The 24,562-nt window shown below is 39.0% G+C and overlaps 1 protein-coding gene and 1 pseudogene across 4 annotated transcripts in view; one reads left to right on the forward strand and one right to left on the reverse strand.

Annotated features, from left to right (window-relative positions):
* The window catches only part of UQCC1 (ubiquinol-cytochrome c reductase complex assembly factor 1), a gene marked incomplete at its 5' end in the record, with an annotated part of 91,107 nt that extends 66,770 nt beyond the window's left edge, over window positions 1-24,337 (reverse strand). The window contains 4 exons of one of the 3 annotated variants that reach the window (XM_079718570.1): window positions 395-502; window positions 1,421-1,504; window positions 12,990-13,094; window positions 24,299-24,337. In XM_079718570.1, the coding sequence (XP_079574696.1) occupies window positions 395-502; window positions 1,421-1,504; window positions 12,990-13,094; window positions 24,299-24,322 (321 nt within the window). The remainder of the gene's footprint in view (window positions 1-394; window positions 503-1,420; window positions 1,505-12,989; window positions 13,095-24,298) is intronic. The other 2 variants (XM_079718568.1, XM_079718569.1) reach the window with 2 other exon arrangements.
* LOC307062735 (large ribosomal subunit protein uL5-like) lies at window positions 4,941-5,491 on the forward strand (annotated as a pseudogene). The gene has a single exon. The product of its transcript is annotated as a large ribosomal subunit protein uL5-like (transcript).
* Window positions 24,338-24,562: the final 225 nt, after the last annotated feature.

The raw sequence follows: 24,562 nt of genomic DNA on the forward strand, positions 1-24,562 counted from the left end.
CTACAATGACCTAGGGGAAATCACTTATGAATCACAGAGAGTGTTTCCTTAACAGCAGTGCCCATCAGAACATTTGGCCCATCTAACTTCTTAGAACTCATCTATATGGCATAACATGTAGCAAAGACCTGGAAAGACCAGTGTTATTGGATTGCCTGCTACTGAGATACTTCTAAGCAATCAGGTTAAGGGAGTAGAGGGACTATTCCAGCCCCACGTGCTGTACAGACCTGACGTGGAACGGGGGGCAAGGGGACAACAACATATTCTGAAGCTCTCAAACTAATAGAAGCATTTCACAAAAAGCAAAGCAGAAGCTTTAAAAAATTCTTCTGTGAAGAGCAGAAAGCACAAAGCTCAAGAAGAAAAATGAAAAAAACTTAATAGACTTTACCCATTTACTGTATTTCAAAGGTCCTGTGAATCCCATGGCTTCTATTATCTTTGTGAAGGCACCAACCTTCTCCTCAACAGGCTGTGGGGAATCCTTGGTAGAAGAAAGCTATTTATTCAAAAAGAAGGAAACCAAAATTAGTTGCAAAGAAGCTTTTTTAAAAGAATGTTTTTATTTCTCACTAGGGTCTAAGGGCATTTTTTATTGCTTAGATTTTTTTTTTTTACCTAGAAATTTTAATTCTCATTTTTCTGGGTAGCTTATCACTCAGTACAAACACATCTGGAACCCTAATAGGTGTCCTCTAAATTCCAGAGCAGACATACCCACCTCACTGACCATATGTCTAAGAACCCATGTCTAGGAAATGATAGATCTGGGGCATCAGAATAAAAGTTCTACGGAAAAGAGTACTTTAAAAAAGAAATCTTGACCCCCACCTCCCAAAGAACAATTCTGAGAAACATGTTCTATGTTTATTGACATTATGGGAAAAGGAAAGAAAAATACTGTCTGACAGCAGTCAAAAGTCATTCAAAGCCATAATCAATCAAAGCATGCACTGAATAAATGTTTTTAAACTCTTGTATTTTTTATTAATGACTATAGGAGATATAAGTTTTGTAATCTGCAAATAAATTCAAAGGAAAACCTATTTTAATGCTAAGCCTCTCTAAATGAAGGCAGGCTATACATCCAATAAGAAATTCTCCGTAAGTTAAATATTACTTTATTTTTAACATATAAAAAAATCTACAACACTTTTTCTCTAAAGTGTTTTCCAAGCAAGAGAGTACAATGGAAGAAATATAGGACATGGGATCAGACACCTTAGGTTCCAATATTCAGTTGGTCTGTCTCTTCCCATCCTTGTGACCTTGGGCAAGTCACTTTACTTCCCTGAGCCTCACCTTCTGCATTTGATAAAATTGCTTGCCTCATCCAGCTAACAATTTTGCTGAACTTCAAGTAAGAATACTTGTGTGAAAGCATGCTATAGACATAGAAAGAACTTGTAAGTCTCACCTTATTTGTGGTATGATACTTCCTACTTAGCTGAATGTCTACTACTGATCCACCACATGCTAGGGCCTGGCTCATCTGGGGCCACTGGGGGATTTAAAAAAAAAAAAAAAACGGAGGTAAGCAACACTGAGCATTCACTTAGAGGGTTAATGTGATCAGAGATGCTTCAAAGTAAAAAATACAGAATCTTTCTAGCCTTGCTTAACTCAATTCCTAATGTTGCCTACTGCATGCTCAATAAACATCTGCTGAATATCTGAATAAGTAAAAGAACATAAAGTACCTTTCACAAAATAGGTACTCAATAAACAGTAAAAGTTTTCATCATCACCATCGTTATCAACATCATTGTTGTTCAGATCAGAACTGTCTTCCTCCAATGTTCACACTGCATTTGAAAGCACTTTGGCAATATAACAGCCATTAGTTAAAATTACATGCCAGGCACTATGTATCTGCCTTACATATATTACCTTATGTAATCCTCACCACAATCCTACCAGGTTGGTATTATTATAATCAAGACGAGTAAACATAGTTTTGAAAATAAATTCCTAAGGAAAAAAACAATATGCAAGAGATCCTCATTGTAGCATTGTTCACAAGAGTGAAAACTGGGGAATAAGGCCAATAAGAAAGGAGGTGGTTAATTAAATTAAGGTACAGTCACTCAATGGGAAATCAGATAATCAGATTTTTAATAGGCTTTATTTTTAAAAGCAGTTTTAGGTTCACACCTAAAAAATGAGCAGAAAGTACAGACTGCTCCCACATACCCCCTCCCACACATCCACAACATCCTCCACTATCAACATCCCCCAACAGAGTGGTACATTTGTTACAATGGATGAACCTACACTGACACATTATCACCTAAAGTCCACAGTTTACATGAGAGATTATTATTTTTAGCAACATGAAAACACACTTGTAATATGTATAAAATTATAGGTAAACACATGAATGCATAGGGGCAAGTCTAAAAAGGAACACACAGAAATGAAAGAGTTATTTTGCTATGCTGGTAGAATTCTGGAAGAGTTTAAGAATCTAGTTTCCAAACTCTCAGTAATGTTGTATTTCCTTTACAATATAAAGGGGTGGGGAAGGAGCAGCGGGAGAGTTCAATTCTGGCTTATTCCAAGAGATAGGACACATGAAATGAAAATGATTTTTTCTTTAATCCTAATGAAGGAAAAAAATAGAATTTCTAAATGTGCAGAGTTACTATTTACTTTTCTTTCCAAACAAGGATATTAAAAGATTAGTCAGGATTCTTCTGGTCAGTCCCAAGAACACTTACGCTTTAATTCACAGGTATCAAGCAGGCTCTGTAACACAGAGACTAAACACAGAACACCTCCCATTACATCACATGTATCAGTGTAATGGTCCACTAGAAAATGAAGCACTTAAACAGGCTCAAAGAACACAACTAACAGCAGTTTCAACAAGCTGTGCTTTGGGGCAAGGTGTATGTCATGATCTTTTTCTTCCCCTATAGCTCCAGGAGTAACCAATGGATTCCTTCTGTGACTGTCTCACCAACTGCTGTCCTATCACTATTTATGGGTAACACTGAACACGATATTGAACTACCAAAGTACCTAGGTATCTAGCACCAAGGACAACATCTAGGTACCCCATACCTAAACATATCTATAAATACACACATTTACTTTTTTGTATTACCCATTCTTGTCCTTGCCCCCCCAAAAGATTCCCTTGACCTTTAAAAACATTAATTTTTCCTCTGTTTAGACCAAAAAGATATCAAGTAACTTTCTGTGAAAGAGAAAAAATACCCCAAAATACTCAAATGTCACGTTTTCAAAGAGGCCTTTTCTGACCACTTTATCTAAAATAGTTTCTTATCATCCCATTATTCTCTATCATAGCAGTACCCTGTTCACTTTACTCATAGTACTCATTACAATGTACAATTATATATTTACTACACACACTTATTTTCTATCACCAACACCAAAAATATCCATGAGGGTAGGAACTAGGTGTAGTACCAGAATCAAGTACAGTGTATTATATACAGGAAACCCTCAAACATTTGCTGAATGAACAAACCCAACCACCTGTATGGTTATTTCTTATTATATCCTTCTAGTTCTTATCCATACACATGCCATGCATACATGTTTCATTTATCGAACCTTTATTAAATACCCACAATATGCCAGCCCTTGTGCCAGTTTTTAAGATAAAACAATTACTATCCTATGGAGCTCATAATGTTGTGGAGAAGAGAAAGAAAACTCACTACACAAGAAAGAGAACCAAATATCACATTTAAAAATGTTTAAAGACCACCCACCAAACACACACACACACACACACACACACACACACACATATACAAAGCACTAGAAAGGATACAGAACAACTAGAACTCTCATACTCTGCTGATGGGAGTGTAAAATGGTACAATCCCTTTGGAAAATTATTTGGCAGTATCTATGAAGCTGAATGTATACACATTCTGTAAGATTCAACAATTTCATTCCTAAGTATACATCCCAACAGAAATGTGTACATATATTCACAAAAAAACATGTACAAGAATGTTCATAAAAGCACTATCAATAAAAGCCCAACTGGAAGCAATCTAAATATCCATCAATAAATAAATGTCATATAGAGTGAAGTAGGTCATAAAGAGAAAAACAAATATCATATATTAATGCATATATGTGGAATCTAGAAAAATGGTATACAGATGATCTTATATGCAAAACAGAAATAAGAGACAGACGTAGAGAACAAACGTATGGACACCAAGGCGGGGGGGATGAATTGGGAGATTGAGATTGACACATATACACTACTGATACTGTGCATAAAATAGATAACTAATGAGAACCTACTGTATAGCCAGGGAACTCTACTCAGTGCTCTGTGGTGACCTAAATAGGAAGGAAATCCAAAAAAGAGGGGATATATGTATACGTATAGCTGATTCACTTTGCTGTACAGTAGAAACTAACACAACATTGTAAAGCAACTATACTCCAATAAAAGTTAAATAAATAACTTTTATTAAAATAAATTTAAATAAATAAATGGATGCATGAATTGTGGTACAGTCATAAAATAAAATACTATACAACAATGAGAATGAGTAAACTATTACTTCAAAGAGTAACAAAGGTGAATTTCTAAAACAAAGTTGAATGAAAGCAGACAAACACAAGAGAATACATGCCGTATGTTTAAAAGGCAAAACTACTCTCTGATGTTCGAAGTGAAGACTGTGGTTTTAACCTTGGCTAGGGATAGTGACTAAAAGGGGATCAAGGAGCTTCTGGGGTTCTATTTCTTGCTCTGGGTGCTGGTTATGTTCACTTTGGGATAATTCATTGAGCCGTACACTTAACGACATATCTTTTTTATATTTTTATTATACTTCAATAAACAACAGAAATTTAGTGAGAAAAGATCTGGAGTCATCAGAAAAAAGGTCACGGATAAGTCTTAAGAAGTGGGCAAGCTCTTCCTGTTTCCCGTCATGGCGCAGGACCAAGGGGAGAAGGAGAACCCCATGCGGGAACTTCGCATCCGCAAGCTCTGCCTCAACATCTGCGTGGGGGAGAGTGGAGACAGGCTGACCTGGGCAGCCAACGTGCTGGAGCAGCTCACAGGCCAGACCCCTGTGTTCTCCAAAGCTCGATACACCGTCAGATCCTTTGGCATCAGAACAAATGAAAAAATTGCTGCCCATTGCACAGTCCGTGGGGCCAAGGCAGAAGAAATCCTGGAGAAAGGTCTGAAGGTGCAAGAGTATGAGTTAAGAAAAAATAACTTTTCAAACACTGGAAACTTTGGCTTTGGGATCCAAGAACACATCGATCTGGGGATCAAATATGACCCAAGCATTGGTATCTACGGCCTGGACTTCTATGTGGTGCTGGGTAGGCCAGGTTTCAGCATCGCAGACAAGAAGCGCAGGACAGGCTGCATTGGGGCCAAACACAGAATCAGCAAAAGGAGGCCATGCACTGGTTCCAGCAGAAGTATCATGGGATCATCCTTCCTGGCAAATAAATTCCCGTTTCTATCCAAAAGGCTAATAAAAAGTTTTCAGTGAAATGTAAAAAAAAAAAAAAAAAAAAAAAGAAGTGGGCAGGACGGGGGAGGAATAGATTGAGAGGTTGGGATTGACATATACACACTGCTGTATTTAAAACAGATAACCAACAAGGACCTACTGTATAGCACAGGGTACTCTGCTTAATATTCTGTAATAACCTGAATGGGAAAAGAACTTGAAAAAGAACAGATACATGTATATGTATAACTGAATCACTTTGCTATATACCTGAAACTAACATAACGTTGTTAACCAGCTATACTCCAATATAAAATAAAATTTTTTTTAAATTTTAAATTCATGTATCCATTAACCCAGCAACCGTACTCACTCCTAGATACTCAGTCTTACACGTATAATCATACATATGTGAAAAGTGCATTGTTTATAACAGCAAATCATTGGAAACCACTTAAATGTTCATTTATTGAGATCTGTTTCAATATGTATGATGTGTCCATGCAATGGAATATGATGTAGCATTTCTTAAATGAGTTTTAGATGTACAGATATGAAACTACCTCCAAGTTACCTTTGTTAAGTGAATAAATGATGTATAGTATGCAATCTGCATTTATGTATGAAATTATAAATTTATCTTTGTTGTTTAAAAAAAAGAATGGAGGGGGCTTCCCTGGTGGTGCAGTGGTTGAGAGTCCGCCTGCCGATGCAGGGGACACGGGTTCGTGCCCCGGTCCGGGAAGATCCCACATGCCGCGGAGCGGCTGGGCCCGTGAGCCATGGCCGCTGAGCCTGCGCGTCCGGAGCCTGTGCTCCGCAATGGGAGAGGCCACAACAGTGAGAGGCCCGCGTACCGCAAAAAAAAAAAAAAAAGAATGGAAACAAAAAAAAACAACAAAAAATCAAAAATAAAAGCAAAATTTATTTAATTATGTTCTAACTAATACATAGCACTATAAAATTGCATATAGTTGATTGACTGGTTTATTCATTCTATCAAGCCACAGATATTTATTAAGTGCCTACTGTATGTCAAAGCCCTGTTCTAACAGCTTGGAACACTAGAGTGAATGTCTTACAGAAAGTCTTTTAGAAAGTTGTCTTTCAACTTGTATAGTTTCATAAATACTATACAATGATGATAATGAAGATGAGTACTGACCATTTAAATACTGTGTACTTCTTTCTTTTTTTTTAAATTAATTTTTATTGGCATATAGTTGCTTTACAATGTCGTGTTAGTTTCTACTCTATGGCAAAGTGAATCAGCTATACATGTACATATATCCCCTCATTTTGGGATTTCCTTCCCATTTAGGTCACCACAGAGCACTGAGTAGAGTTCCCTGAGATACACAGTAGGTTCTCATTAGTTATCTATTTTATATATAGTATCAATAGTGTATATATGTCAGTCCCAATCTCCCAATTCACCCCACCCCCCTTCCCCCTTGGTGTCCATACGTTTGTTCTCTACGTCTGTGTCTCTATTTGTTTTGCAAATAAGATCATCTACACCATTTTTCTAGATTCCACATACATGCGTTAATATATGATATTTGCTTTTCTCTTTCTTACGTCACTCTGTATGACAGTCTCTAGGTTCACCCACGTCTCTACAAATGACCCAAATTCGTTCCTTTTTATGGCTAATATGCCGTTGTATATATATACCACATCTTCTTTATCCATTCCTCTGTTGATGGACATTTAGGTTGCTTCTATATCCTGGCTATGGTAAATAGCGCTGCAATGAACATTGGCGTACATGTGTCTTTTGGAATTATGGTTTTCTCTGGGTATATGCCCAGTAGTGGGATTGCTGGGTTGTACAGTAGCTCTATTTTTAGTTTTTTAAGGAACCTCCGTACTGTTCTCCATAGTGGCTGTTATCAATTTACATTCCCACCAACAGTACAAGAAGGTTCCCTTGGGCTTCCCTGGTGGCGCAGTGGTTAAGAATCCGCCTGCTAATGCAGGTGACATGGGTTCAAGCCCTGGTCCGGGAAGATCCCGAATGCCACAGAGCAACTAAGCCCACGTGCCACAACTAGTGAGCCTGCACTCTAGAGTCCACAAGCCACAACCACTGAGCCCACATGCCACAACTACTGAAGCCTGTGCTCCTAGAGCCCATGCTCCACAACAAGAGAAGCCACTGCAATGAGAAGCCCGCGTGCTGCAACAAAGAGCAGCCCCCGCTCGCCACAACTAGAGAAAAGCCCGTGCGCAGCAATGAAGACCCAACACAGCCGAAAATAAATAAATAAATTTATTATTTTTTTAAAAAGACATGTTAAGATTTTGCTTTTATTTTTTGCTTCCTAAAAGGTTCTAAAAATGAAAAGACCTCCCTGATAGAGAGAGGGAGAGAGGGGGAGAGAGAGAGAGACAGAAAGAGAGAGAGAGAGAGAAACAGAGAGAGAGAGAGAGAGAAGGAAGGAAGGAAGGAAGGAAGGAAGGAAAAGAAAAGGAAAGAAAGAAAGAAAGAAAAGAAAAGAAAGAAAAAGGGAAAGGAAAGGAAAGGAAAAAGGAGGGCAGGACTCAAGCAATTCTTCAACACTATATGTATCTGGTCCTTTTAACAAAGCTGTAAGCTCCACCAGGAGACAGTCTATCTTATACTTCTTTTATTTTCTGTCCCATTGCTCAACACCATTCTGGGCATGGAGTAGGCACTCAATAAAAACTAGGTGGGTTTTTTTTTTTTTCCCAAACAGAAGGACAATCTGGAGAAGGTCCAGAAAAGAACCACAGGAATGATCAAAGAGATGAATAAAAGGTCCTAGTGGAAAGGTTAAAATAAATTGAAGCTGTTTAGCTTGGAGAAAAAGCAACTGAAGAACTAAGGAGTAACTTAGAATAACAACACTTGAGCTGGAAGGAATCTCAGAGATCTTCTAAGTCCAACCTTTTCCTTTCACAGATGAGGAAACTAAGACACAGGGAGAGGGTGCAACTTGCTTAAGGTAGTTTTAGGATTAAAAAAAAATTTTTTTTAAGTTTCAATTTACAAGGTGAGGAGAAAATTTACCCAAGTGGCATGAATATAAATAGCAACAAAAATAGCAGTTACAATTTACTGAAGATCTCCCATATGCCCAGCACCTGTACGCTTGCTGTTTTACTTATGTTATCTCATAACAACCTTGAAAAGTTGATACTATTTTTTCCCGTTTTAGAAATAAGAACACTAAGGCTCAAAGAAGTAAAGTTCATTAAGGGGTAAAACATGTATTCAGAGCTATCTTCTTTCCCCTATATCTAACTGATTTCAAAAACCTGTGTAGAGTTCAACAACACTGGCTCATGTACACTTAGCACCCAGATCTTAATTTCTAAATATTCCAAATATCATTCTCCAATAAAAGGAACCAGGGCTCCCAGGGGGAAACTGTTAACTCTAGGGCTAGAGCAAAGAAAATACAACATGAACCTGAAACATCTTGTGGTGCCAAGAAACAAGGAAGTGTTCAAAAAATGAAGGCACGTAGAAAGGAACTTGAAGGAGCTCTCAACAGCCAAACATGGAACAATTTGATCAACAAAATAATGAGAATAATGCATTATAACTCACAGAATAAATATCCATTAGTTCATACTGATACAAACAAAATAATTGAATAAATAAATAAATGGAGAGGAAGTGACAGCTCTTCCTTACAGTAGAATTCCAATCAAGAAATGTAGTAGGCAATGATGGAATTAGAAAATGACCATCAAGCAAACACCATAGTAATGACTGTTGCAGTCAAGAACCATAAATAGAATTGCCATATGATACCACAATCTCACTTCTGGGTATATATCCAAAAAAATTCAAAGCAGGATCTTGGAGAGATGCTTGCACACCTATGTTCACTGCAGCATTATTCACAATAGCCAAGATATGGCAGTAACCCAAATGCCCACTGACAGAAGAATGGATAAAGAAAATGTGGCACAGATATAGATAGACAGATAGATAGATAGATAGATAAAATGGAATATTATACAGCCTTAAAAAAAGAAAGAAATCCTGCTCCCACCCCTCACCCCTGGGTGCCCACGGACCCAACAATAAACCCTTATAAGACATTTTACACAGACATTTACAAGTTGTTGTAATAAATTATTCAGCTTAGGCTGCTTCATCTTTTGTAGTTCTTGGACCTCTTATTAATCCTTTAAAATGAACATCACTGATTGATCCTTTCAGTCACTATCTTATAAGATCTTGGAAGTTTTGGAACATTTTTATATTTATGCAAAAAAGGGAAAAAAATAGTTGAAATAAAAGTTTTTATCAAAACTCTACCTCCTGGGGCTTCCCTAGTGGCACAGTGGTTAAGAATCCGCCTGCCAATGCAGGGGACATGGGTTCGATCCCTGGTCCGGGAAGATCCCACATGCTGCGGAGCAACTAAGCCTGTGAGCCACAACTACTGAGCCTGGGCTCTAGAGCCTGTGAGCCACAACAAGAGAAGCCACCAAAATGAGAAGCCCATGCACCACAAAGACCCAATGCAGCCAAAAAAACCAAAAAAAACACCCACAACATTGTAAATCAACTATATTTCAATAAAAATGATTTTAAAAACTTCAAAAAAAGAAAGTATGATGAGAAACAGGATATTTGCATAATCTCAAAGTATCTTCTCACAAGACACCTACTAATTACAAAGGGGAAAATAGTACTTTATAGTAGAGGAAGCTGACAGACACCAATTTAATAACCAAGTCATCAAAGTTAACATCACCAGTAATAACTGGCATCATGTATCCCCTGATATGACCCACTGAGAAGGAAACAATATCACTTTTGCCAAAAATGCATAGCCTCAATCTAATTTTAAGAAAATATTAGACGACCCCCAATTGAGAGACCAAAAAAAGGACATTAATGGGGAAAAAAAGTAAAATTGGAATAAGGTGTATAGATTAGTTAATAGTATCACATCAATGTTCACTTCCTGGTTTCAATAACTGTACTATGGTCATATAAGATGCTAACATCAGAGGAAGCTAGATGAAGGGTATAAGGGAACACTACCATTTTTATAACTTTTTTGTAAGTTTAAATTATTTCAAAAGTTACAAAAAACTTTTTAAGTAGACTCATCAAAGTATGACAGAACTTCAAGAGGTTACTTAGAAAAGACAGATTAGAGTCCAATGTCCCTAACCTTTTGAAAATGATAATAGGATTACAGCATTGGACATTACTTTAGAGATCATCTGATACTACCACTCATCCAATGGAGCATACTTTTACGTCAAGCCCCTAACATAGCCTTCCAATCATTGCTTGAATACTTCCAGTAAAAGTAAATTTACTTTGTCAAAATACAGCCAACACATCCCATTACACCACAATTCTAGTTAACACAAAGTTCTTCCTCATTCTAAGCCAAATCTGCCTCCCTGTCAGATATGTACCTAAGGATGTCATTCTGAGGCAGAGTTTTCCAACCAGGAGAACTCAAAGATGGGAGAATGTACCTGTGAGGTAACGTCAATATGACAAAATGTCCAGTTTATTTACTATGGCTAAAATTACACCTTGTCAGCATGAGATAAACAATTTTAAGTTATTTACATGGATGCTTCACTATAATGCCATCCCAGAGCCTAATATAGTAGCTGGTATATGTTAGGTACCCAATAAATTTTATTGGGTTTATTGATTCAAAGAATGAGGCACAAGTCAGAGACTGATATAATGAGTTCCTCCTTCCACCATTTCTGCACACATTATTTACAAATGATTTAGAACTATAGGATAAATTCTACTAAAGTTTTCCAGTACACAAAAATAAAAATAAAAACAGAACCTAGCCCAACTCTGAAAAGAAACAGCTACATGACTACCCAAAGTAGATGCCTCTTCTGCACAAGCATATTCTTCATTCATTCAACATACATTTAGTGCCTTCTCTGTGCCAGACTTAGCAAGAAGCCCAGGAAATACAGGTAAAAATAAGACATGTCCTCAGAAGGGCAAGGCTTATACGCTAGCTGGAGGGAATTACTCTATATCTGAAGTATTTTAATATATTTTATTTATTTATTTAAATTATATAATATATAATTATATACATCAAAAATAATTTTTCAATGCATTAAATATGAAAAAGAAAGTGAATGGCTACAAAAGGAATTTATATAAATTGGTAATGAAAATAAATTCCCAGTAGATAAACAGAGAAATGATATAAGTATGTAATTTTTACAAACCAGAATATAACTGATAAACAGAAAAATGTTTAACCCTGATAAAGAAATGTAAAGCAAGGGCTTCCCTGGTGGCGCAGTGGTTGAGAGTCCGCCTGCCGATACAGGGAACACGGACGGGTTCGTGCCCCGGTCCAGGAAAATCCCACATGCCGCGGAGCGGCTAGGCCCGTGAGCCACGGCCGCTGAGCCTGCGCGTCCGGAGCCTGTGCTCCGCAGCAGAAGAGGCCACAACAGTGAGAGGCCCGCGTACCGCGCAAAAAAAAAAAAAAAAAGAAATGCAAAACAAGGTAACATTTTCTACCCAATTAGTTTAAATTTTTTAAAAACACCCAATTTAGGGGAAGTAATGATGAAAAACTAGTTACATAAACTTGCTGGTGGCAGTAAAAATTAAAACAACTTTTTGGAGAGGAAAACTGCTTATACCCTTTGACCTAGGGTACACCCTCCTAAAAGTTTATTTTTAATAAATAATTAAAAATAAGAAATACTATATAACAATAAAATGGTAACCACATTAAAGTCTACAAAAAAATCTAAATAATTTTAATATAAACAAAGGTTAAATAAATAACATGTAGCCATTTAAAAAATGAATTATGAAATCTATCTAACAACATGAATAATGTCTGCTCTAATAAGTGAAAAAGCACCAGAACATAAAATTCTGTGGATATTTGTTAAGGTACCTAGGGAAAAAATTAGTACACACATACATACTTAAGGACTGGAAAAGAACCAGCAGATGTTTTCAGGTTTGAGGTCATGGGTGATTTTTATTTCCTTTATTACTAAATTATTTGTACAATTAACAAAAATCAGGAGAAAAAACTCTCAAGGAGGGTCCAAAGTAAACTACATTATAAAGAATCATGTGATCAGTGGTAAACTAAGGCCTGAAATAATTGTTCCTTGGATTTTTATGTTCATAAAAAGGAAAAAAATAAAGAAACACTTCTTACCCCAAATATAAGCGGCACAAAGTGGCTACAAAAAGAAAACTGAAGAAAAGTTAACTCTGAGATGAATATCTGGAAACACTCCCAACAGTAAAAATCATCAGACTGTAGCATGGTATCCTAGGCTAAGTTCCACTGCTGGGGTATTTGGAAGCAACGCCCTAGACACCATACAGTAGGAATCAGTCCTGAGCTGGCACCACAGAGACCCAGAAGTGGTCTCATGAGGTTTTTCCATCACACAATTTGGTTGGCTAATCTATAAATACATGACATTTGCACATAAACACTAAGGTTTTTTCATACCAAGCAAAGGAATAACAAATCTTACCTGGGAAGTACCAGACAGAGCCCTGCCCCACTGTCCCTGTGTATGAGACACAAGAAGCAATCGGCTGCATACTGGAACCCACTGCGAGATGCTAATCCGGTTCCTCTAGAGAAAGAAAAAAATAGTCTGTCAGGAATCTGTATCAGACTCCATGTGTAGAAGGCAAAGAGTGTACCTAAGTCTAGAAATCCTGCCAGAACAAGGCACATGAAAGGAGAATTTCCAAAACTGGACTAGGACCAAGCCTCCCCATGCTCATCTCTCCAAGGATAAAATGTACCCCTGCCTACCACGGACTAGATGAATTCTGGTAATAGCTGACCCAAACTGGAGGACATGAGCTCCCTCTCAGGAAAGTAACAAAATAAACCTACTTCAGGCATTTTACAGTTAGCTTATCATTTAAATCAGAGTTTGCAATTCCTTTTCATAAACACTAATTTATAAGCTCTTCATAAAATCCCTTTACAGTGAACAGTGCCAGGATTACCATTAACCCCAAAAGGATGAAGAAACGAGGGCTGAAATTTTTAGGGTGGGAAAACACACTTGGGCAATTTGATTTCCAAGACAAAGGGAGATTAAGTGGCTGTTAGAGCTATGACTGAGGTCCAATTTTTCCCTCTGGCATTAACTGACCTCAAAAAGTTCTCTGGACTAAAGTGAAAGGTTAGGCTGGAGAAAGGAGGAGCTCTACCTTGCTAAATGAGAAGCCTGCTTTACTTTATGAACCTGAAATACAACCCACTGTATAAATGGCATTCACGTACACAGCACTGGAAATCTCTATTCTAGAAACCAACTCTGGGAGACCGAAGGGTTTCTTTCACTTGGCCTGTAGACCTTATAGGGCCATAAGGAGGACTGGATATACCAAACTGTCTGAAAACACTTTGCCAAGCATCAACTACAATAGTAGGAGTCAAAGATATGGATCCTAGTTTAAACTCAGCTACTTTAATATAACCTTTAGAAGTAATTGCACCTTTATGATACTCAGTTTTCTCTTAACAAATATTAGTAATACTTATAAGCACTTACTAGGTGCCAGGTATTTTTCAGGTACTTTACATATATGAACTCATTTAAACCTCATAATCGCCACCCAATGACTTAGGTATATTGTCATCATCCCACGTATATGGATAAAGAAATGGAAGTATGGATAAGTAACTTCCCAAGGTCACATGGTTAATAAATAGTGGGGTTAAGATTTGAATCCAGAATCCATGGATCCATGGATCCATGCTCATTAATGGGATGAAAGGGTAGAGGAAATATCCCCCAAAGTCCCTTCTAGCTCTACCACTCTATGACCTGGTCTTGAACCAATTAAAATACAGCATAATACTATGGGAAGAGTCCTGTACTTGGAATCAGAAAGCACTGATTTGACTCTTGGCTCCCTTGTCAGTGAGCTATGAGCCTTTGTTGCCTCTTCCATAAAATAAATAAAAATCCCTACCTCTCAGGATTTTAAGGAAAAAAAAAAATGTCCTTTGCAGTATGTCCAACTCAATAAATATTAAGTTGAATCTGAATCTCCATTTCCTCATGACTAGGCAGGAAGGGCCAGGGGTAAGGGGGAGAGAGGTATTAGAATTTTAAACCTAGAGATGCTTTCTAAAATTGTGTAACTGTTTCTAATAGGCTACCCACAGCAACTTATGTTTCAAATTAAAAGTAAAGCTTAAAAATAGGATTTTATTTCAGCTGAGGTTTGACCTGTTGGGATTGTTTTCAAATGAGATACAATTACTGGCTTCTTGTTTACTAACAGCTGACACATTTACCAGAATCATTCCATGTCAGATGTTCCTTTCCTAAAAATGTAAATACGTGCTAAGATGAAACTTCAGCAGATTCAGGCCCAAAGCAGGAGGTGGCGGGGGGGGGGGGTGGGGGGGTGGGTGGTAAGGTAGGAGGAAATTACAGTAGGAACAATGCAAACTTTTGGAAGATTTTCTGAAGAATTTCATCATATTTTTTCCAATGTCAATAAAAATTTTCTCTGTAACATCTGACTCTACTTGGTCTCATGCCAATACTTTAAATCACTTCTTATTAGAAGAAAGTAGTAATCAGCTGCTGTTTTCTTTCCTTCTCCAATCCTACAACAATTCTTTGTCGAAATCCTTAATTGAAACTGAGGTGTAGCAGAAAGGGTATCTGAATCGCAAGCCTACCATTAAATAGCTGTGTGACCCTGAACTAGTTACTCAAAACTCTGGACCTCCATTTTCCCTTACCTAAAAGTGGGAATAATAAAAGCTACCTCACAGGAGCGTCCCAAGGACCACCTGTAAAAGCACTTCAATAACAGTAAAACACACACACAAAGGCTTCACTATTGCTATTAACAACTGTTACTGAATTATGTAAGTAAACTCCTCTTTCCCCAGCAAACTGTCACAGCAGCAAGAACCATTTTCTTAAAATATTGCTTTGAACCCGGAATTCCCTTTCTCAAAAGCTTGCAGTGCCTCCAAGTGTCTCTGTAGTCAAACTTAAACACCTGATCTTTACCAACTGGACTCTGACCCATCAATATACTTACATACTCTGCCTTGCATTCTCCACTCAGCAGTTCCAAAACCTGACTCATACTCTCTGGTTTGAGAATTACTGCTCATCTCCACACAAGCTAATCCCCTTGGAGTTCCTCTGGGACTCTCTTCTTCTCTCCTACCCAAAGCATGAGCTCATTTGCTGCAACCTAGACTCCAGGTTCTGGTTCTACTGATTCTACTAAGTCCTTTTTCCTTTCCACCTCTCCCAATACTTCATTTATAAATATATATCAATAAATCTGTGGAAGTACTTACCATCCTCTTATAGGTACTAATACATTAGGTCTATAACAATTAGTAAACCTCAGTTCTCCCAAGTTCAGAAAAAAATTCCAGTGGTTAAAATCATTGCTTTAGGGCTTCCCTGGTGGCGCAGTGCTTGAGAATCTGCCTGCCGATGCAGGGGACACGGGTTCGTGCCCCGGTCCGGGAGGATCCCACATGCTGCGGAGCGGCTGGGCCCGTGAGCCATGGCCGCTGAGCCTGCGCGTCCGGAGTCTGTGCTCCGCAATGAGAGAGGCCAGTGAGAGGCCTGCGTACCGCAAAAAAAAAAACCCAAACAAACAAACAAAAACACATTGGATAGTATAAACACCATTACTCAGTGGGAACTGGTTTTATCGTCCTTTTGCCTCATCAACACTTCAACCAAAATTTTAAAGATAAGTTTTATGTTTGTATTTCCTGTGCATATTGTGATTTGCAGGTGATTTTACATCGTATTTCAAAATATTCTCACAGATCAGCTCTTTTTGTGACTACACTTTAATCAGTCCACTGACCAGACTCTTTCTTCATGTGGTTTTTAAGATACATAGTATTTTCCTTTGCTCACCCATGAGCTGGAAAAGGCTTTACAGGTAGTCAATTCTCCTATTCCCCATAGTTATGTTTTACAAAGTGACCACAAACACTAAGTTAGCAAACAGTGAACCATTGCTCCTAGGGGAAAAATACAGGGTTAGGTTCCTGCAAGCCTCTGGTCACAACATTTTCATCAACCAAACAATACATGACCTTGTTTTGTGTGTTTCTGTTTAAAGACACCGTATTTAATATGTTGTTGATTCATTAACACTGAACTCACAGCCAATAGCACTAACTCGCTCCTGAACAAAACTTATCTAACACACAAATTTTCTCCACAAGAAACATCACAGCCTTTTTGCACTTAGCAGCACTAGACAGCACTTCAGCACTACACCTGGGGGCCATTTTAAACAGGGAAATCACCAACAAAAGCACAAAAATGCAAAAACCATGACACTAAATAGACCATGAGAAGGATACTTGTTTACAGCAATAACAGCTGAAACAAGAAGTCAGAGTATCACCTCATCCAGGAATATGCATGTTGCAGTTCAAATTTTTCACCCCTCTGCACATGTCCACAAATGACTGCAAAAGCACCACGAGTATTGATTCAGGTTACAAATAAATTTTAGCAAGTATGTAAATTCACAAATACAGGAAGGATTTGAGCAAATCAGTAAATATATTAAGGATGAGGGATCAGGTTTCTATCAGAGAAAGGAGTTAACAAATATGAAAAGGCAAAAGGATAGAATAAACCCTGTACTATTGGGATGGATTTAGAGTAACTGGTATAAGTTTTTAATATACAGAGATAAATAAAGAAATCAACATATGTGTGTTTATGTATATGTATACACATACATATACTTCCTACTCCTGTACTGATAGGGCCTGGAAGCAATGACACCCCAGTTGCAATGACAACATGTAGCACCCAAACTTGGTTTCTAAATAGTAGTATTCACTGAAAGGAACTAGTCTTCTCTGGAGAAAAGTTGACTCCTGAATGGGGTTGAAGCTCCTCAAACCTTATTCACAAAGGTCTGGAATTATTTGATCTGTCTAGCAGCTCTTTGGAAGACTCCATCCTTCTTGGAACTCCTCCAGTATGAAAACCATTTGCCCCAGGAGCTCCCCAGGAGCCTTAGGGGAAAACAAATAGAGGCAATTGTTTAACTTTGTGGCTGCCTGAGGCAGTGGATAATACTTGGGGAAAACAATAGGCTCACCAAAAAGTTTAAAAGGAAAATCAGAGGAATGAGATATGCATAGGGACCTTGAAAAGTTCTGACATACTCCTGGGAATTTGAAGGCCATGCAGATGCACAGGTTTGTGCACATGCCCAGAACAGGAAAGACCTGAGACTGCTCTAAGCTCTCATCTCTGGTTGACCTTGAGGTGCTTCGCAAGCAGGAAGTGAAGGTTAAGGCAGAACTGTCAAAAGACTGGCAGAAGGATGAAGGCATGCTCCAAAATGCACCCAGAGCCCCTCAACAAATACTGAGAGACTCACTGGTTCCAGGCATTTAAGGAAATCTCCATCCAATCATTACTTGACCACTAAGCTAACTGGGCAGAGACCACATGACAAAGAATACAGACTTTACAGAATTAATTCAGAAAAGTCACTAAACAGAAAAATAACAATAAACTCTGGGAAAAGAAAGTCCTGATTTCCAGAGGTGCCACATTATATTATTTAAAATGTTTAGTTTTCAACAGAAACTTATGAAACATGTAAAAAAACAAAAAAAGCATGGTCGATACACGGGAAAATTTAAAAATCAATAGAAACTGTCCCTGAGGAAGCCCAGACATTAGACAAACAAGACAAAGACTTTGAACCAGCTATTTAAAAATTTTAAGATCTAAAGAAAACCATGACTAAAGAACTAAAGCAAAGTATGAGAATGGTATCTCACCAAATAAACAATATCAATAAAGAAAGAAATTTTACAAAAAGCCAAACAAAAATTCTGGAGTTGAAAAGAATAATAAGGGACCTCCCTGGTGGTGCAATGGATAGGACTCTGTACTCCCAATGCAGGGGGCCTGGGTTTGATCCTTGGTCAGAGAACGAGATCCCACATGCATGCTGCAAGAGTACACATGCCACAACTGAGGAGCCCCCAGGCCGCAACAAAGGAGCTGGTAAGCCACAACTAAGGAGCCTGCGAGCTGCAACTAAGGAGCCCATCTGCCACAACTAAGACCCAGTGCAAGCAAATAAATAAATATTCTTTTAAAAGTGTTTTTTAAAAGAAAAGAACAATAAATAAAATTAACATTTCACTAGAGAACTTTAACAGCAGATTTGAGCAAAAGAATCAGTGACCTTGAAGATATATCAACTGAGATTATCCAGCCCAATGAACAGAAAGAAAGAAAAAAATGAAGAAAATTTAATGGAGTCTCAGAGACCTACCAGCAAACGTATCTACACCATCAAACATACCAACATATGTATAATGGGAGTCTCAGACAGAGGAGAGAAATAAGGAACAGAAAAAATATGTGAAAAAATACTTGCAGATGGGACTTCCCTGGGGGCACAGTGGTTGAGAATCCGCCTGCCAATGCAGGGGACACGGGTTCGATCCCTGGTCTGGGAAGATCCCACATCCCACATGCCACAGAGCAACTAAGCCCATGCGCCACAACTACCGAGCCCACATGCCACAACTACTGAAGCCCACATGCCTAGAGCCCATGCTCTGCAACAAGAGAAGCCGCCAAAATGAGAAGCCCACACACCGCAACAAAGAGTAGCCCCTGCTCGCTGCAACTAGAGAAAAGCCTGTGCGCAGCAATGTAGACCCAATGCAGCCAAAAATAAATAAATAAATAAATTAATCTTTAAAAAAGACTTTAAAAATGGTCCACATCAAAAAAATCTTAAAAAAAAAAAAAAACTACAATGAGATTATCCTCTCACACCCATTAGGATGGCCACTATAAAAAAAAAAAAGAAAGAAAAGAAGTGTTGGAGAAGATGTGGAGAAATTGAAACCCTTGTGCTTTGCTGGTAGAAATGTAAAATGGTGCAGCTGCTACGGAAAACAGAATGGTGATTGCTCAAAAATTAAACATAGAATTACAATATGATCCAACAATTCTACTTCTGAGCACATACCCAAAAGAAGTAACAATAGGGACTAGAACAAATATTTGTACACCCATGTTCATGGCAGCACTATTTGGCAATAGCCAAAAGGTGGAAGCAACCAAAGTGCCCATCAACAGATGAATGGATAAATGAAATGTAGTATATGCATACAACAGAATATTATTCAGCCTTAAAAAAAGGAAATTCTGTCATACTACAACATGGATGAACTTTGAGGACATTATGTTAAGTGAAATAAGCCAGGCACAAAAGAACAAACACTGTATGATTCCACTTATATGAGGTACCTAGAGTAGTCAAAATCATAAAGACAGAAAGAATGGTGGTTGCCCAGGGCTGGGTAGAGTGGGGCATAGGGATTCATCTTTTAATAGGTACAGAGTTTCAATTTTTGAAGATGAAAAGAGTTCTTTGGATGATGGTGGTGATGGCAGCACAACAATGTGAATGTACTTAATACCACTGAACTGTACACTTAAAATTGGTTGAAATGGTAAATTATGTTATGCATATTCTACTACAATTTTTTTTTAAATCCAGTATGGCTTTCTGCAATTTATACTACTATCAAAGAAAAGTAAAAATTATTACCAATGTCAAAAAAGCTCATAAAACCATAAAAAAGTACCAGCACACTGCTCAAATGTCCAGTTCCTCTGCTAGATCTACTCAGCAATAGCAGTGTTTCAGTTTACTCCACCTTCCCAAACCCATCTTTGGAGAAGGGTAAAAACTGGTCAAAAAGACAGAAAGAGGAAAAAGTAAGGGGAGACTAATGAGAATGTTTCAGGAATACTACTTCTCGGTGGTTCAATTTTCTTGTCTGCAAAATGGGGGAATAATAGTGCCTACCTTTTCAAAGGGCTGTCGTAAGGATTTAGCAAGTTCACACATATAAAGTATTTAAGAGTGCTTACCACAAGGTAAGTGCCCTATAAATGTTACCTATCAATATTATTCCTCGAGAAATCTCAACATTTTTGTTTCAACTACAACTTATATTTCAGCTCTCTCTCCTGAACACCAAATATCCAGCTGCAAAAACAAAATCCAACAACAACAACAACAAAACACCAAACAAACAAAAAAACCCCAAAAACTCCAGCTAGATTTTCTCAGTGAAGAACACTGCTATTAACTCAGTCATCCTAGGCTGACCTGGGACAAGCTGTTAGACTCTTCCCTCTTCCTCATCCTTAACATCTAATCTCTCATCAAGCTCTGTAGACTATTTCCTCAATACCTCTTGCAACCATCCCTTCTTCTTTAACCACACTGTCCATCTCCCACTTAGTACAGGCCTTCATCACTTCTTCCAGGATTACTTTCGTTTCTGACTGGCCTTGGGGACTCTCATCTCAGCCCTCTCTGACTGATCCATCTGTTACATCCACTCCTGTTACAGGGATCTATTAAAACAAAAATCTATGTTTTTTGTTCACTATGTTGACTTTTTTTTAACTTTTTTATACTTTCAAATTAAAAATTTTAAATTTCAATTTAAAAATGAGAGAAGGAACAAAGTGTTCCCCTGATCAATGGTGGCTGGAAGCAGGGAGAGCAATACAAGGATTGCAAAAGGGTACCAAGAAATTTTGGGGAGTGACGGATATGTTCCTTATTTTTATTATGATTATGACTTTTCGGGGGTATACTTGTGTCAAAACTTATCAAATTATACAATTAAATAAGTGTGATTTACTGTACATCAATTGTTCCTCAATTTAAAAAATTTAAATAAGAAAAAAAATAAGAGTAAATGCATCAAAAAAACCTTCAAAAATAAATCTTCCCTTCGTTTAAAATACTTCAATGGCTGCCCTCTGCCTCAAGATAAATCTCCAACCCCTAACTACGACGTGCAAGGCAATGTCTCCTCTACTGCCATTTCCCCACAAGTGCCCGGGAGTCCAGCCAGAGAGATTTACTTAGAGCGCCTTTGTTGTCTAGCATAGTGGCATAAGCTAATGCTTCTCCTCTATTTCCTTTCCCCTATTCCCCATCTAATGCTCCCTCATTTAGTTTAAGTATCTAAATGCTTGTCCTCAGGCTGGGTTAGGTGCCTTTCTACTCTGCTACCATAGCACCTAGGTAAGACTTCTATCACAGCATTTCAAGAATTGTTATCAGTAGTTTTCTTTTCTGTCTCTGCTATTAGATTATAAGCATGAGAATAAGTTCTATGTTTTTCATCCTCAGTCCCTTGGAGAGTTCCTAGAATGCAGTAAACACTCAAAATAGTCGCTGAATTAAAAGGAAGGGAAAAAAAGCATTTAAAATGTCAATTGTATCAACTGATTCTCTGATCAACCCTATCAAACTTACCCTTAAGAAAATCTGAGGCTCAGAGAAGTTAGGTGATTTGCTCAAGGCTATACCCATAGTAAGTAATGGGGCCAAGCTTTCAAACAAGGCTCTTACGACACCTAGACAGGTGCATTTTCCTGTATTTGTGAATGCCTCACAGTGCCTAACCCTAATGCCTCTTTAGCATAGGTGATAAATAAATATCTGCTACTTTCATGTTTACTGTAACTCTCTAGTCCTAAGGGAGTTTCTGTTGTTTTGTCACACATTACAACATATGATAAGAAGACTTCAAAGAATTACAGTATACAGTATAAAGTGAAAGTGACTTTCCTTAACTAATCTTGCTTTTTACCTAAAAAGATGAATAGAAAGGGATAAATGGGGGGTAGAAAAAGATTCAACTAATAGAAGGCAGTTAGAAAGGTGGTTTCACTGGATGCTACCAACTAAGAAGAAATGATCCTGTAACCATCCACATGCTCAGCAGCATGCTCAGCTGGGGCAGCCATTAACTTCCAAGACAAGTCAAGGTATTCATTTCAGATCTACAGCCCAATAAAATTCTCATCTTTCCCCCCGCAAATATCTATCGTAAAAACACCTAGGATGGGACTTCCCTGGTGGCACAGTGGTTAAGAATCTGCCTGCCAATGCAGGGGACATGGGTTCGATCCCTGGTCTGGGAAGATCCCATATGCCACAGAGCAACTAAGCCTGTGCACCACAACTACAGAGCCTGTGCTCTAGAGCCCATGAGCCACAACTACTGAGCCCACGTGCCACAACTACTGAAGCACGAGCGCCTAGAGCCTGTGCTCAGCAACAAGAGAAGCCACTGTAGTGACAAGCCTGTGCATCACAACGAAGAGTAGCCCCCGCTCACAACTAGAGAAAGCCCGCACGCAGCAACAAAGACCCAACGCAGCCAAAAATAAATACATAAATTAAAAAAAAAAAAAACATCTAGGAGGGGGACTTCCCTGGTGGTCCAGTGGTTAAGAATCTACCTTCCAATGCAGGGGACACAGGTTCAATTCCTGGTCGAGGAACTAAGTTCCCACACGCAGCAGGGCAACTAAGCCTATGCATCGCAACTACTGAGTATGCGAGCCACAACTAGAAAGAAGCCTGCGCACCGCAACTAAGACCAACCACAGCCAAAAAAATAATAATAAAAAAAATAAATAAATATTTTTTTAAAAAATGAAACACTTAGGATGGAATTCCCTGGTGGTCCAGTGGTTAGGACTCTGCACTTCCACTGCCAGGGGCCTGGGTTCGATTCCTGGTCAGGGAACTAAGATCCCACAAGCCGAGCACCATGGCCAAAAAAACCCACTTAGGACATCCTAGTTGCCATTTCCTCAGCAGTCCTCAGATCTGAATCAGTTCCTGCCCTGGCATCAACAATTACTTCATCAAGTGACTTTCTGTAGGTTACAGGAGCTACTCTTCAAAAAAACTTTTACTACACAACAATAGAGGGCACTGCACTTTTCTAGGCTGACAAGGATTACAAGAAGTAAAATCACAGGCCGTGTATGCCACATATAAAAAGATTAGACACAAATATTTCTAATATCAGAACTCAAAAGAAAGCTAGAGGCAGGAATACACAGTGTCTGCTGTGAAAAACAATCTCCTTGACCCAGTTTTTGAAAGACTTGATAAAATTATAAACTCTACTATCCCTCCATGATTAGGACCCAAGCTCTGTATCCTCCTAATAACCCTTGTTCTCTTTAATTTCTATAAGTCAGAGTCGGCTAGAAGTTCAGGACTGAATCACAAGAGGTGCAGCAGCTTCCCATATGGCTGTTAATTAGTCGAGTAGTTCTTCATCACTTATTTCATTCCTTCAACAAATCTTTATTGAACACCTATGATGTGCGAGACACTGTGCTAGGCAGAGTGAAAACGACAGATATGACCCCAGTTCTCGTGCAGCTTTCACTCTAATAGCCTATAAGAGTATTCCACTTAACTACACAGTTAATAATTGATCTACTGATCTCTGAAACAAACCCAAAGAACCTCAGAATCCCAAAGACCTTCAGATTTACGTCCTCGCTTTGTCCATGGGGGCTCTGAAGCCCAAAAGCGACTTGCCCAAGGTCACCCTGAGCGTTAGTGACAGAACAGGAACTAGAAGCCGGGTCTCCCGAAACTACAATCAGTGCCCCACGCGCTGCCTCTCTCCCTGAGGGGAAGGAGTCACAGGTGGTGACCAAGGAAAAGCAAGCTTCGTCAAATTTATATCTGACGTCAGTCTCACGCCTTCTCCAAAGAGGGGGAAGCCAGGGCCAAACCGAGGGTCGGGGGAGGTGGGAAGCTGCCTCAGTTTCCCCGCAGAGATGCGGCCGCGCAGCCTCGCTACCGCACAGGCTCCGCTCCTGCACTTCCGCCCAGTTGCTCCCGCCCCACCCTCTCCGACTCCAACCCGGAGGCCCAGTGGGCGACAGCACAAAATTACTCCTTCACTCACAAGGACTCGCACCAGCAACGCCATCTTTCTCGACAACCATTTCCGGGTGAAAGGTGGGCTTCCGGCGTCCCCGCTGCCACCACCCCTCCACTAGGTTGTCTTTTCGCGGGCGGATACCCGGCAACGGCGGCGCAGGCGCACAGAGGTCTCTGCGCACACGAGCGCGCGCTTTCACCAATGTGCGCGAGGAGGCAGGGCCTGGGGCGCGGCCGGACGGTCGGGACGCGCGCGCACCTCCCGCTCTCTCTAGTTTCCGCCAGACAC

The sequence above is a fragment of the Hyperoodon ampullatus genome (genome assembly GCF_949752795.1).
Source record: "Hyperoodon ampullatus genome assembly, chromosome: 14".
Classification (NCBI taxonomy): domain Eukaryota; kingdom Metazoa; phylum Chordata; class Mammalia; order Artiodactyla; family Ziphiidae; genus Hyperoodon; species Hyperoodon ampullatus.